A 16,553-nucleotide genomic window follows, 5' to 3' on the forward strand; every position below is an offset into this window, starting at 1 on the left:
ATTAGTGTTTCACTTCACTGTGATACAGAGCCACTGGCTATTCATATGGCTCTTCTAGTGCACATTCTGGATGTGACACCAAGTCGGTGGGTGGCCTGAACTACACTCTAAGAGGTTTCTTTAATTGCCCTTAATGAAACAACGTCTTCTGCTCTGTATTTCCTGAGTGGGTCTGTCAGTGTGTGTCAGTGTGCAGGCCCTGGTGCTTCTCGGGCACAGCTGCAGGGAACAGGAGTTGACAATCGGGGTCGAGAGACACCAGAACATGGAATATACTGGCTCAGGGCCCAAGCTGTGATGTGTCTGCTTTGCAGACAAATTCAGTGATTCATCATTGACGACAGCCAAGCTTTACTCATCTGTGTGGGGACAGGCTCTGGCACGTTAACCGCATGAGTCACAAAGACATAACAGAAAAGTTAATGGTTCAAACTTTAAAACATATTGCTTTGTAGCTCTGTTTTTTCAGCATTTCTCTATGATTGTTACAGGCACGAAACAGTTGTACAGAATCAATGTTTGATGTTGATTTAAAACATGTATCTTACTCCATCCATAGATGATTTGGAAAGAAAAACTACAACATCTTCATATTGTCATGTATTTTATACGCAATTTTTGAGGAATATTCCCTATTTCTAGTGTTACACATTTAAATATTTTGAATAAAAGTATATTTGTGAGGTATCCTTACTTATGGCAAACTACTGAACCATGCAGTAACTACATGCACCTCATTAAGAAAGTAGCACCTCATTGAAAAACAGCTTCTACACAACACTGTCAAGAAGTGTTGACACACGTTTTAATATCAAATACTGTACAGATGACTCCAGTCATATTTCACTTGTGATTGCTGCTATCCAGTTTTTAATAAAAAAAAAAAAATAAAAAAAAATTGAAAAATGTGTATTTGGGGAGCCCTTCTAAAATGTGGCAAATCGAATCCATCGCACTCTATACACAGAAAAGCAATACAAAGCAATCCATCCACCAGCGAGGGCTATAAGAGGTTTCATACAAGCTTACTTATTTCACAAAAATAGAATGATGCTGAAGTTACTGAGCTTTAATGCTATATATTTTTTGTTATTTGTAGCATATAATTGGATTCTGTTCTAGCCATGCAATATGTCATTTTGAACATGACACTTTATTACACAGAGAATCCATACAGCAAATGGCATGGTACAATATTAGGGTAAAGCCTAAGGCAGTGATCTCAAGGAGTTGTTTAAAGGATGACATTTTCCTCAAACTGCTTCCAAGTAACTGACCTCAGCACTGAGCACCTCTCTTTCTGCAGTTGCCAGAACTATAATTGAAGTTAAGATGCCATTTAAAACTTCTTACCAGTGATCATTTTGAAAGTACTGTAGGTGCCCTTCTCTCTGCAGGGAATGTAGCTTTCCTTTCCTTACAATAAGGTGCCCAAGTCAGTTCCAGGATAAAAGACTTCAGGATTCCCATGAATGTTAAATGTGATGTGCCGCTGTCTACCTTTTTTTTGTGCTGCAGGAATATTATTCCCTTTTAAACAATGGTGCTTGTATAGTGTGTCAGGCACTGCAAACACTCTAAGCTTTGAACAACTAGAGACTTGACAAGCACCAACAGCTAGGCAGCAATCTGCTATTCCATCCACAATGACAGAGCTGATCCAACAGAATCCATATTCTAGACAGTTTTACTGTTTAATATGGTAATTGTAATAATTTCCATGAAAAACGCTCAAAAGAATCCCTGGTAAATTGAATTAAGCAGCAGCTAAAGCTAGGGTAGGAATGCTGTAGAGGAACAGGGCTTTGTTACTGTTCATGCAGTAAGTCAGTATTCAAATCTCAACATTGCTGGATCCATGGTGCGTAATATTACAGTTATATATGCCAATGAATCCCATCTGACATAAGCCATACTGTACCAAAACTACATTTGAATTACAGCTGGAATTATTAATGGTAATCTGAATTAAAAAAAATATTCTGAACAACTTGAGCAAACCGAACTTAAACACAGATTTCAACCTCTGCCTCCAGGCAAACACCGTGATGACATATATTATACACCTATATAATTAGTCAAAACGCTGAGAATACCAGCTGCTGCTTTAAAGACAAAGTAACTCTGAATCTGTATCAGTAAATTGCACATGATTAACTATTTTCAAAAAGCTAAGGATAGCATTTAGAGCTGTAGGCTTATGAAGTTTGATAGCCACTGTGGTATTGTTCTTCAGAGCCGGTCTCATCTCCCTTCAAGATATTTTACAATGCTCAGGTTCACTCAATTTACAACCAGCCAGTTTGATTTGTATTTTAATTGCACATCATGCCCAAAATGTTCATCTCAAATCAACGATTAAAGAACATAATTTTGCAAATTAGCAGGATACTACGATAGATGTGTCATAAATCACTAAACATATGGGACGCTATTTAGAGGCACATTTAAAATTGGTTTTAGGAGTACAAAAAAAAAAAAAAAAAAAAAAAAAAACCCTTTTAAGCTTTTAAAAATGTCTTAATTGGATTTTAATTCACATTTAGAGGACACTAGGTGCTTTTCAAGATTACATTAATATTAATACATTGCATTCTGCTTTGTTTTATTTAATTCAATTTGAATGATTCCTTTACATTCTAAATGAGCTGACTTTTGAATTGTGCATGCTTCATCTCCTGTTTGAAATTTCTGTAATCTCAATAATCCACATCAACACAACCAAAACAGTGAAATGAACGAAGCATATTCAGTGATTGCTGACATTTTTTAGTAATTTGCTGCTAAAGATGAGAAGAAATGCAAACCGTCTTGTTCAGTGTTCCCTGCTGAACAGACCCAATGCCTTGTGTGTAACAAACAAATGAGTAAACCAATGCAATAAAGCCCAAATCAGTTCAGTATCGTACACCCAAATATATAACCATCATTGACATTAAAAAACACTCCCGTCAACCTAGCTGATCACTGGTGCCATGGTGATTTTCTCTAAAAGCTGGCAGTGACTAATTACCCCCCAAAGCCTGTTTCTATGGATGTACACACTTTCAGTGGACATGGACATCAAACCCAGACCCTTCGTTAAATGTCACATCAATACTAAATCGAATGTGTGCAACTTGACACAGATGCTAATGACAAGAGAGCTGATCTGAAAGCCTTTTTGCACTTGGGCCAGTTAAAACCTTTTTGTTATTTCCAGTCATGAGTAATGACAGCATCCTTGACATCTTGGTGGGGGTTGGCGGTAACAATATCTGCTTTGAGCCAGATGAAGACCAGCAGAAGATAAGGACGAAGCACAACATGAACAAATCTGTACGGCTTACAAACCTAACCTTCTCAACTGTTCCCAATCACTTTCTTGCCGTAAATGACTGTGTTCTGCTGTGTGTACTGTTGCACAAACATGCAAACATAAAAAAATTATGGAATCAAAAGGAATATGCAACTAAAACTTGTGGTAAATCAACATCTATATCAATATCTAGATCTATATCCTCCAGGAAACAAAACAATGCAATGGCACAGAACACAGATTGGCTGTGTGGTTTTCATTTCATGCTGCACATCACTCCAACAGTAATGTTAAGCGCAGGGCAGGGCCAGCCTGACTAAAGTGTAATGCTACTGGAAATGTATGAACAAGAATAATCCTACAAGGGGCGATCCTGGTCAAGAGCAATACAAGCAACATAGCAGAGGTTAATTTGATTTCATATGGGTGAATTGTGCGTAGAATATGGCTCTTTTCTACTATTTTTTTTTGCTGTGCATGTACGACTGTTAATCAAGGCCGTAGGCAGACCTTGTGGACAGCAAACTTGAGACTTTTTCTTTGACTCAACAGAACGGCAACCACTTTGTCCTAAAAATCACAAGCAGTAGTATCCCTAGTGCTGTTTTTTTCCACATTATCTACATGAGACCGACATGAATTCCTGAAACATGGTATGCTGTTTTTTTTCAGTTTTTTATTATTTATTTATTTATTTATTTATTTATTTTAATCTAGTCGTTTCCAATGATTTTTACCCCATTTTTCTCCCCAATTTAGAATTGCCAATTGTGTTGTTATTAATTCCGGTTCACCGCTGCAACCCCCAGGCAACTTGGCAAACAGTTGCTGACACACGCGTCCTCCAAAACATGTCCCTGCCTAGCCGTCTTTTTTCGCACTACGGATCCACAGCGAACCTGTCAGACCTATAGTGCCTGAGGACAACACAGATCTCAATGACTCCACTGCAGCCCTATTAGCCCCATGGGTTGCTGGTGCGTGGTGAACCATGGATTGCCCTGCCGACCTAAGCCCTCCTTACCCAGGTGGCGCTCGGACAATTGTGCGCCGCCCCCTGGGAGCTCCCGGTCCCGGTCGGCAATGACATAGCCTGGATTCGAATCTGTGATCTCCAGTCTATAGGGCGCATCCTGCACTCCACGCGGAGCACCTTTACTAGATGTGCCACTCGGGAGGCCCCTCCAGTACTCTGTCTTACAGTATTCTTTTAAAACACATTATAGATTCCAGACCTTTGTTTCAAGATGCTACAAACAATGTTTTATGTTTTATCATCTTGCATGTTATAATATTCTATTTGAAAATTTTCAATACAAAATGTACTGGGTTACTGTATTTCCTTCACACATGTTTTTTTTTTTTTTTTTTACTTCAATCTTACTCTATTTTGGGATATTGAAAATCCCACAGTGCCTGGAAAAGATCTGATGATCCTGACACCCTGGGACAATTCTACAGAAGAAAGGTTCACGCTGTCTTTTGCGTGAAGTTCCCCATTCCACCAAGGACTTGCATTGGAGAACTTAATACAAGTTTACCCTTTACACTTTTCATTATAAAATTCTAAGGCTGTTAAAACAAGCTTGCAATAAGTTATTTGCATTTACGGATCAATAGATTTTAGTCAGTATGCTGGGGCAGGTAATTCTTAGGCATGTCCTCTAATTTAGACACCATTACAGTAATTAGGAATCTGTCTAAGGTTCAATATTCCGGTTAAACTAAATAATAATAACACAATAAGGGTCAGTAATTCAAATACTGTATGAACGGACAGTTTTCTGATTGAAAAACAAAGGCAAAAAATACAACCATAGCCTTGCAAAGGGGCAGCTGTATCAAGAACCCTGGCAATAACAAAAACTATTACAGCAATAATCAAACGGATCTAACGTAATATTACATAGCCTGTGTTAGCACTACAATTAAAAATATAAGCTTTCTACTGGTCTGTTTTCCTTTCCACTGTAAGCCAATAACACAGCTAGCTCATTTGGCATTCCAGTCTCATAAGCACTACTCTTAAACAGAGGGTAAATCCTCTGCTCTTTCTATCCAACGCTTCAGAAGATTAAAAATAAGTCCCTTCTTATAGCACATGTGAAATGGGTCGCCTGGCTTAGCTGCAGTGACTTTTCATATGTCATGCATGCACACTGACATGGCTGCTTTATCACATGAGTGTTTTATTACACCATGAAGCTCTGACAGCTATACAGTGCCGTGTGAGCTTTTAAGCCTGGTACCTTAGAGCCTTTGGTGAATGCACAGCAATTTCAATCCCAAATGTCACATGAAATGCAGAGGAATCAAGGGCTATATAAAGAAGATTAGCGGCATGTGCAGCAAAGACATAGCAAAAATGATCTAAAACTGAACAAATAACATGAGATAAAAAAAATGAGGACAGGGTTTAAACCTCATTTACTGTCCTGCTTCTTGCTTTTGAAATTGCTGCCTAGTACAGTAACCATTTCCCACGTGTGTCCCTGTAGAGCCTCAGTATTGAGAGCAGACGTGTGTGTAAAGCAGGCGCAGGTCCTGCTGTACAGTATCTGCTGCGTGCAAACACTGACTTCACTCGCCATGGGGAGATAGTATTCTCAACCCATGTGGATAAACCCTCATCTTGTCATTAAAAAAAGCCACCCCCTGCTGCCCAGTGTAGCTAAAATCTGGAAACTTGCCTCACCACTGTCACCTTTCTATTCCAACCTGCCCTCCAGCAGTATATTAACCTGCGTAGGACCATATATTTCTTACACCTCCAGCGTCTCCATATTAGAATTGCACGCAACTTGTTTTAGTAGATAGAAGGCTAAGGCTTTTTATTTTTTATTTAGAATCTCCATATAGCTTTTATTAGTCTAGAAATGGAACAAGAAAAAAAAAAAACATAAAGACCATAATTAATTGCTTGACTTGCGAGAATTAAGCATGCATACTTTAAGAGTTTTACAAAAAGCAGGAGCTAGAATTAAAAGCTGTGTTTATTATTAAATCCCACAGATTTACAGAAGGTACATTCCATTCCACAAAGGCGCTTCCACCTCCAGCCTGCGTGGTGTGATAAATTCACGTTTTTCCACACATAAATTTCACGTTCCAAATGGGATTTTTGCAGGCTTGAGACATACATCACGGTCCTTGTGCTATATTCTCCAGGTTTAATGATCTTCTGCAGAACAGAGAAGGGAGCAGTGGTAACAACTCAGGGATACATCAACACAATGATTCTAGAAATGGGTTCAGTACTATAAATACACCTAACCACATCAACGGAGCATCTGCACAGAGCATCACTAATGCTATTCATGGCCGTCACCCTTGTGAACACTTCTATCACTCATCAGACTGGGCTGATGACAGTCATTGGCTAGCTGTCTGACAGAAAAGTAGACCATCTGTCATCTCTGCTGCTTAACACTGTAAAATGCGATTATAGATCCGAATTTAATAGAAAAGTGAATCTTCCTCGCTATTTTAACAAGATCACACACCAAAAGATACAGACAAGAAGCAAGCAACAGAAATGCATTGTAAATATTACTGGCTAATAATATTGCTAGCTAGTAAGTAATGCAGCTCTATTACAACCTGTCTGATATATTGAGTCTATATATAGTAAAAGGGTGGTCAACATGTTTGATTTGTTTTCAGATAACGTTTGGTGTGACAAGGAACTGTCTACATTGATCTCTAAAGAGTACTCAGCATGTTTAAAGTAACACACAGTAGGTAGGAAATACAAGGCAGGTAACTTTAAAATAACAGGTTCTCTACACTATTGAATTCCTCTTGATAAAAAAACATTAATAATCAATGTACAATGATTGTGATTGCTTATATATTCCCTACTTTGTTTTCTCGGTTTAATTTATAAATTACACTAACATAAATTCTTATTAAATTGAAACATTTCTACATAGTCAAATTACCTGTAAACTGTACACTAAGAACCATTGTCAAACTACAGCAAACAATGATCTAGATATTGTAGTGTGTAGGTATTAGCATCTGTTAAAATCAGACACAGTTACCAGAGTAACATATTAAAAAGACACAATCAGTTTTGGCTAATGGAGACAGTAGTCAAAGCTACTGTTAAATATACCTTTGTCTCCCTTAACTGAAAGTATTATCAATTAAAATAACACTTTGAAATAATTGTTATTGACAGGTATTATTAGGGCAGCTGGTGTGTGTGTGTGTGTGTGTGTGCGTGTGCGTGTGCGCACAGAACACTGCCTCAGATTGAATTAGGTGCCTGTAATATTCTCACTGCTATGTTTGTACACCACGTAGATTTTTACAGTTTCTGACTGTTCATGCAGCGGAAATGGCTTTTTTCAGTTTTTCGTCTGAATTAAATATTGCTGATTTTTAAAACAGGTAGCATGTAATACTCAATTAGATGTCGGTTTACAAAAAAACAACCATTTAAATACCAACAGAGACACAGCACCGCTGGAATCAACTTGACTGTTTAAAGCAAATCACAGAATAGGGAGCTTTCTTCTCTGGAAATCCTGTGTTCAGTTTAGTTCTTGATCTGGCAATAAGGTGCAGTGGAGGTATTTTTTCATCAGATTTTTAAAACAGCGGTACAATGAGAGAATGAACTACTTCAGGGTCTGGATGGAAGTTTAATTGGTTGAATTAAAAAAATCTAGAACAGGGCTGCAACAAAGGCCTGGCCACCCCTAATTTAAACAGTAGCAGATCTTAATTCCGCAGCTCTAAAATGTGCAGCGTTTGATTTTTTGCAATGCTGATAAGTGGGTCAGTAAACATCCAAGTGGGGAAAACCACAGCTGGATTAAAGAGAGAGGCTGCTTAGATCCAACACTGTTTAGATTATTAAAAAAGACCCTCATGAATTGGTTCCAGTTTTGTAAAAATGAGTTGGTGTTTTTCTCCGTTCACAAATTGGAGTAGCTTACAAAACATGTTTTTATATACAATTACTACATTTTAGTAAAAAAACAAACAAACAAAAAAAACAAACTAAATAGTATTCATATATTCTTTTTTAATGGTCCTGTGTGACTTGAATTGTAATTCAACTGTCTTTATAAATAGGCAGACACCATAGTGAGTGAGGTTGGCTGCACAGATGAACAGCTGACCTCTGGACCAAAAGTAACAGATTTGAATTGTGCCTTGGAAAAATCTGGACCTGCTCCATCTACCAAAACCATAGCACAGCACTCAGGGGGGGGCTGTCCTTCAAGACATGTGTATATGTAAAGCCAAGGTCATGCCTACCGAATTCCTCCCGCTGCACATCATGTCCCTATTAACCCTTTACACCCCTGTGGAACAGTACTTGTATATCCCTGGGAATCAGTACAGAACATAGGGATAATAATAATACTAATAATAATAATAATAATAATAATAATAATAATAATAATAATAATAATAATAATAATACATAACCCTGAAGCCAAAAAAAAAAAAATGTTTCAAGAGGACAAACTGGTCTTTCAAAATTTATGTAGCTTGTCAGGCCATGCAAACTAAAAGTTGTTCTGCATTAACAAACATAATGGATTTGTATTAAGAAGGGAAAAACTGAAAGATGCAATAAAAGAAGAGCCTTTTCCTTGTGCACATATATAATGAATGTCTAAGCATGAAAAAAATGCTGCCTTACCCGTAGCGTTGTGATTGTGGAAGGATCTCGAATTCTGCCATCGTCATCCTTGAGATTATAACCTTCTGGTCTTTTATCTCTTTCACTTATCTTCCAGAGTTTGACTGTTTTATCTGAAGAGAAACATTGAAATGAAATATTAGATTTATAACCAGGGGTGCACAACTCTCAAGGTTAATTATTATTTGCTTATTTACTAGATGCCTTTACCTAAGGTGACTTAAAGAGACTAGAGGGTGTGTGAACTATGAATCAGCTGTAGAGTCACTTACAACAATGTCTCACCCCAAAGCATAAGCAGGTTAAATGACTTGCTTAGGGTCAGTGGCTGAGCTAGGATTTGAACCAGGAACCTCATGACTATAAGCCCGTTTCTCTAACCACTGGACCACACAGCCTCCATTTATAGGTTATGAATTAAAGAGTGAACTGAGCATGACACAGAAAATAGTTTAACTGGTACAACTGAGTAATTTAGGGTATAGTCAGAACAAATACCTAGACTAATGGCCCTGGTTTAGTTGGTCTGGACATTTAATGTCTTCTGAAGACTGGATTAGACAACTCTGCTTACTCAGCCTGTCTAAAGTCAGCCTTACTGTAGTGCTGGGGTGTCCACAGCTCCACTCCTGGTCTTGGTTCCAACTTGTTCTAAGTTGTTTAATTGAACCAAGTAAACCTCCATTCAGACCCTGAAGTAGTTAATTCTCTCATATTACCTGTTAAACTTGGAGCGGAATGGTCCTTCAGGACTGTGACTGGACAGCCCTGCTGCAGTGGGATGCAAACAACTTCACCCTTGAGATTATAACCTCCCTATCTTTAATCTCGTTCACTTATCTTCCAGAGTTTGACCATTTTGGCATGTTCTGATGACTACTAAACTAGCTTCTATAGAACTATACAGTAACCTCATCACTGTGTAGATATGGAATGGAAGGGCTCACAGAGAAACTCTAAAGGAGCATGTGTAGCAGCGCTAGTGGCAGAACTGTCTGTAACGTACCGTTTGTGGACAGCAGGAAGTATGCAGCATTCTGCTGAGGAAGCCACCTGATTTTGTTGATCTTCTCTTCGATCTCCAAGCTCTTCAGGTAATCGAACTCTGGCTCATGGCTCTGAAAGGTACTGTAGACATTGTACTCCCCTCTTCTGTGAGGCTGGTTTTTACTCTTAATAGGAAACAGCAAGAGAGAGACAATGAAATACAATACAATGACACTGGCTCCTGCATCGAAGGTCCTACATTGGAACTCGTATGCACCTGAGGTCAGTGTAGCCTTCGGCTGCTGTGTGTTTCCCATGATGCAAGAAAACACTTACTTCATTGTCAAAATGTTATAGAAAATGCAAATGAAAATAAAATTAACCTAATAACATGCTGAGAACTGTCTTTATGTTATAGACTGTATCCCGGACTCTTCCAGCTCAATCATTTACAAGAAATGCTTATTACTTATTTTTACCGAAAATAGAAAAGCAGAAGGAAGAAATATATAACAGACAAAATACAACTAGACTAGGATTTTGCATATATAAAACAAAACATCCGAGAGGCAGCCCTTTTACAAATGTCTGACTAGATGATTAAACAGGCCAAACAGTTTCATTCGTGTAGCAAAACGAAAAGATGACAGTGTATTAAACATCCCTCTAACAAGCCTTAAAAAGCCAATTCCAAAATCAGGGCTGGGTTAGACCTCGGGAAGTCTGCAAATCAATAACAAACGCATTAACATAAAGACTTTTTACTCAGCAGGCCGACAGTTATTTGTTGTGAAGGCGACGCAGGCAGACAATCTGTTCTATAGGGGAGGATTAGGAGCCAGCTTGAAGCTACTTCAAAAGAAAACAAAACTGGGGTTTGACATTCTGTGCCACTTACCTCCTGCTCTCGCTGGAATATTACCACGCGCCCTCCCTTGTCCCCTGTCGCGAGCAACTCTCCTGTGTGGTCAAATTCGACAGTGGAGATTATGTCAGCTGAAAGACAAAAGAAAATATGCAATTTGTTAGCAGAGAAAGAGGAAAATGTCTGGCCATTTTAAATTCATCATATGAAATTAGTTTTTTTTTTTCTTTTTTAGGTTGTGTGCTACGTAAAATGATTCATGTTTAATAACTAAAAATAGCAGAGTACAGATTGTATTATGTGGTTTAAGAACCATTACTCATTATTCTATACTTTATTATTATTATTATTGTTATTGTTATTGTTATTGTTATTGTTATTATTATTATTATTATTATTATTATTATTGTTATTATTATTATTATTATTATTATGTGTTTGGTATCTGGACAACATTATTAACCATGCAATTGTATTTCCACACACAAGATGTTACCACCACTAAGACAAATTGTTTTTTTATTGAATTTCAGGCATAAAAAATAAATAAAACAATTTTATTTTCAACAATGCAACACTCAAGCAATAATAATAAGTTTTGACTTTGTCTTTTAAAACTAAGATGAATTGTTTCACATTTCTCCAAACACATAATGCAACTTGACTTGTCTCATTCAAATATATTTTTCAGAATGATGTCTGTGCTTACAACAGTTCATTGGGCTAATAAGTACCACAAATGGAAGAAGACCATTCTAATTTGACCATTTCTGTTAATGACCTTTCAACTGTGTCAGGACAGTATAATCAGTCACAACATTTCTCACACTGCTTTATTGATATGCAAATTCACAAACAACTTCAATGGGTCTAATTACACCAATTTAGAACTCATAGTGTTATAATTGCACCGTACTATGGTGCTATTGAGAACAGGGGATCCAGGCAATAACGTGCATACTCCATTCATGTTCAGTAAGCATGACAAGGTCCCGGAAATTAACATGACATCAATGTGACAGCAGATCACGTCACAGGAAGAATTAATTCATTTGCAATAGATTATTTTTTTGCTCTTCCTGCCTATGTTTTATTATACTAAACAGCATTGCAAAACTAGGGCAAAATCGAATGTTTAATTAACGCCACCTGACAGAAATGAGGACAATGGATTACTAGATTAATGGAATGCAACCGCAAAGACTAAAAGTCACATGTCTGGTTCTGAGAACACAACACATGCAACCAGGGTCACTGCTTAAATAAACTAGCTTACTATCAATGTCATGCCTCTGAGCAAACTATATATATTTATTGCACACAAGCAACAAAGAGTTATTCTGTCATTGCACGTACAGCACTTTTATCTTAGATGACAACCTCAAAAGACCAGATCCAGACCTCTTTGGATAGCTTCCATGTAGTATAAAAGTATGCTTCGTAGAGCAATCTAACTTGTACGGCAGCAAAAGAAGAAGATGATTGTGCTCTGTGGTCAGATTGAGACTGGCACCCATAGACATGATAAGAGACCACATCTCTTTTACACCAGATGCCAACCTTACCAACCTCTTCCCTGCAGTCCACTGCTGCCAACAGCTTAGCATTATTGCTTTACAGTGTATGCTTTTTTTTACCAGGAAAAACTGGTTCATTCACTATTAAGCAACTCTGTTTTGTTCATGGTAGGCATTCTGTTTAACCAGGGATTTGACCAAATGACTACAAAACCCAGATCTTTGTCTTTTTAGTCTTTTTTTGAGAGAGAACAACTGATACACTTATCCGTATAATTTACTGACTTTGAATCAATTAGTGTGAAATACTACAAAACCTGAAAAATTTGGGATCACAGCACTGTCCCTCCTTCCCAGATCCATTTTGAGCACTCTGATGGGCACTGCTGGGGGGGGGACGGGGACGGGGGGGACTAAACAGACACTGTGAGCCAATCTTCATTGCACACTGAAATATTGGGACATCTACATATTCATCATAAAACAACAAATTAATGATATTAGGTTGTCAAAATTAAGTGCATCGTCCATCATTCGCAATATGCTCCTTTTCTTTGAATAAAAATCATGGAATGTAGTATCAAACTCAATCTGAAGACCCGAATAGCTAACTAACAAAATGGAACAGCCTGGTAATCCAAATTCTACATGCAGCAATACTGCTGGTAAATGGCTGTTGCCACAGTATAGAGCTTTAAGTCTTCCAACCACTCCTTTATTCTTAATAGGCTCTTTATTCTTTTGCTGTAAATCACTGACATAATAACTACCTTTCAAACATGTTCTTTTGTCATCTTCAAAGAGATGCATCTGTGTCGGTATCTTTATTATATGCTAGTTCCCTTTAGCCATGTTCATGCAGGGTCCCCCGAAATGTGATAATATCTTTGTTATGGTGTCATTTATCAGAGGCCCTTAACACTAGGCTGTGGCACTTCCTCTCTTGAAACAGCTCAGAATCTATTTCTGCTGTACTGCATGCATATTAACACAATGAAATGCGGTGTTGTTCAAAGTGGAAATTGTTCTATAACACAGCATTGTTTAAGATAAAGGCAGAAAGGAAGATTCTTAAATAAACAATGCAGTTTCTCTCCGGAGAAGTGTCTGAGTGAAGAAGTAGTCTTAAGGGATAGAGAGTCTGTTTTCGCCACACCCCTAGACGGTTTTAATGCCTGCAGTGTGGAGAATTTAAGCAAAGGGTTGCCATGGAGATACTTCCTCTTTTGTAGAGAGTAGTGTGCAGCAACTGCAAATATTTTGTCTAGGTTCTCATTTTCTCACAAAATTGCCTTTTTACAAAAAAATATATTCAATCACAAAATGTTTATTGAGACACTGCTGGCAGAATGAGGAGCTTTTGATCTGCTTCTACTCTGCTGGTTTCTGAGAATTTATGCAAATGTATTTCTGTACCATAACAGTTCCATAGAATGCAATCTTTATGCATCTATTCATCTACCCTTCTTTCGTTGCTGAACACTGCTTGTAAAATGCTGTTGGCTTACAAACGCCCACAATGCATTTCTTACCCACTAGCTTCCAGAATACAGAATGCCCTATATTCCCCTTCCTTTTTATTGAATCCATCAGGTTTATTTTGTATGCTTAAGGAAGCATATTTTATTTATAATAAACTCACTGCAAAGGCTAGCAGAGTTCCCAGTGGGCCCCTTTGTGCTGATTTTACACTGCGATAGGTCTTGTGTAGAAATCTGCCTGAGGGACAAAAAATCAGCAAAATCAGTATCCAAATTCCTGGAAACTGTTCCTTCTTGATTGCATGCACAATCTGTTGTTTTTCTTTTGGACAAAAAAAGTTGGATATATCATAAGTATATTAAAGTAGGCATACTACAGCAGTGTGTCAGCATGTCAGCAGAGATCTGCCAGTTTTCAAAAGGCAACATAGCCATCATATCCATATTTTAACAGGTGTCCAGTATCATATATAATACCAGTACTCAGTTCTAAACCATAGGCAGCAGAACACCCAGCAAGTGTTTCAATGAAAAGTCAATAAAATGCATTATCAAACAAACCACTGAATAGCTGACCACTGCACGATGTCAAAAACAACCTTCATCTAATTAGTGACCCATGACTGTGTTCTGTGTTATGCAGGCATGAACAATAATGTGTTATTCAGATTTATCCCTATTGTTGACTCCACCAAAGGGCTAATTCTTTTATTTTTTTGTAACAAAAATAAAATATTTGGACAAGCACTGTTTCGCATGGTGTCACGGGAACAATGGCACTGGCTTGCGATCGCTGAAAGAGGCCTTTTGTAAGCAGCTCGAATGTTTGTCTTTTCAGTCAGTCATAAGACATGTATCCCCTGGACTTGCACAATGCAGTGTGGAAACACGTTATTCTACTACACTTGAATGGAGGGCTTGTGGCCCTTGCTGCTCTATAATCTGTTGACGCATTGTAGCACAATAGGAAACAACTTGCTCTAAGCTTGTGTGTCGCTAGTGGCGAGAAAACAGCAATGAAAGGAAAGACATGGCTATATGCAAGAGTTAAACACAGCAGAACACCACCTGATACACTAGGACTTGGCTTGGGGGCTGATCGATTCAATTCAGTTATGACTTTGGGGAAAATAATTTATGCAGGTAGAATTAACACACCGTAGATTTCTGTATTCCCCTCCATTCCTTTTTTCTTCTTTCTTCCTGTACGATGTACTTTATGAACATATCAGTGTAATGCGAATGCTTCAGCCTTGACAGAAGATTGGCTTTTTAAAATCCATGAAATAACTGCTTACTTAAAAAAAAGGGAAGGATCTGATTAAAAAAGGGTTCAGAACATCACCAACACGGAAAAACACAGTGGTATTCAAAAATATATTGATTTCAAAACGTAAACACTGGTAACCGAGAAATAGCCACTAACTAGCAGATAAACTGCCTTTCAGGAAAAATGATTGAGAGGAATTATTTGTCACAGCTTAGTTAAAGCTGTACATAGTTCATTAGTCATGGGATAAATGGAAAACACAGCCAAATGAAGACTTAAAACAGGCAATTGAGTCATTAGGTGTCACACCTGCAATAAGTCAATAGCGCTTCACTAAGATTATTAGCACAATGAATGATGCTACCACTCAGACACAGTTCTTGTTTAAAAGGAAATGAACAGCTGTTTTGTGCCATCCCGGATTATTACACTGTGCAGGGGATCCCGATCAGACCTTCGTGAATATCCACAGAAATAAAAATACATGTAACTCCGGAATGACACAACAGATGTTCAGCAGTTGGTAGAGAAATGATTGGGCCAGTCCTGTGAGAGAAATTGAACTGAAAGGAATATCAATAAAATGTATCCAACAAATAGATTGGGGAACAGTTGACAAAAAGAATGGTGTCCTTATGCACCAATATACTGCAAAATGGCTGACTTGCATTTCTGGTAATTACTGCCCGGAGTCAGTTTCCACGCTGTAATAGTGACTCTTGAATATATAATCAAGACATTAAGAACCAAAGCAAAAACTACCAGACTGCTTGAATAATATACTCAACAATTAGTAGGGAAACTGATCCTGCATTATTATGGGTAATTCAAGCTAGTTTTAAAAGCATTCTGAATCAATATCAGACCTACATACAATAACCTAATAAAAGTGGTGTAGGAGCAGGGCAGGATGCATAGCATATAACAATATGTATTATACCTAGGAAAACCACCAATTCACATGATAGGGCTTCCCAATATACAATGGTCACATCTGCCTTGTAGCCTAAAATTATTTTCTGTTTTTATTTATTTTTTCCGCCACTGTAGCAAAGCATAGAACAGCTGGGCTACGCTCATGAAGTCAATAATACATCCACAAGCCGGTCAGCTTTGTGAATATAAGGTCAGGGGTCAGAGCATGCTCCTGATGTGCAGCATTCTGATAACAGAAACCCATCTTCTGTAATAATGCTGAGTTCATATCATTACTCAGGGGAGTCATGGTAGGTTATCACACCTGCACACCCATGACAACATTATATATATATATATATATATATATATATATATATATATATACAACACACACACACATGTATATATATATATATATATATATATATATATATATATATATATATATATATATATATATATAGTATATATATTCAATATACTTTTCTGGGGGAAAAAACACATTATTATGTATATCTGTTATCTTATTAGATCCCATCTAGGGTATCGTGTTGA

General features: G+C 37.7%; 1 protein-coding gene across 4 annotated transcripts in view; it reads right to left on the reverse strand.

The window, feature by feature from the left end:
* The window catches only part of LOC121297401 (serine/threonine-protein phosphatase 2A 55 kDa regulatory subunit B beta isoform-like), an 86,957-nt gene that overhangs the window by 9,835 nt on the left and 60,569 nt on the right, over positions 1-16,553 (reverse strand). For all 4 annotated transcript variants that reach the window (XM_041223716.1, XM_041223715.1, XM_041223717.1 and 1 more), the window contains 3 exons: positions 10,846-10,943; positions 9,967-10,132; positions 8,961-9,073 (listed from right to left, as the gene is read on the reverse strand). In XM_041223716.1, the coding sequence (XP_041079650.1) occupies positions 8,961-9,073; positions 9,967-10,132; positions 10,846-10,943 (377 nt within the window). The remainder of the gene's footprint in view (positions 1-8,960; positions 9,074-9,966; positions 10,133-10,845; positions 10,944-16,553) is intronic.

This window comes from Polyodon spathula, chromosome 22 (genome assembly GCF_017654505.1).
Source record: "Polyodon spathula isolate WHYD16114869_AA chromosome 22, ASM1765450v1, whole genome shotgun sequence".
NCBI classification, from domain to species: Eukaryota; Metazoa; Chordata; class Actinopteri; order Acipenseriformes; family Polyodontidae; genus Polyodon; species Polyodon spathula.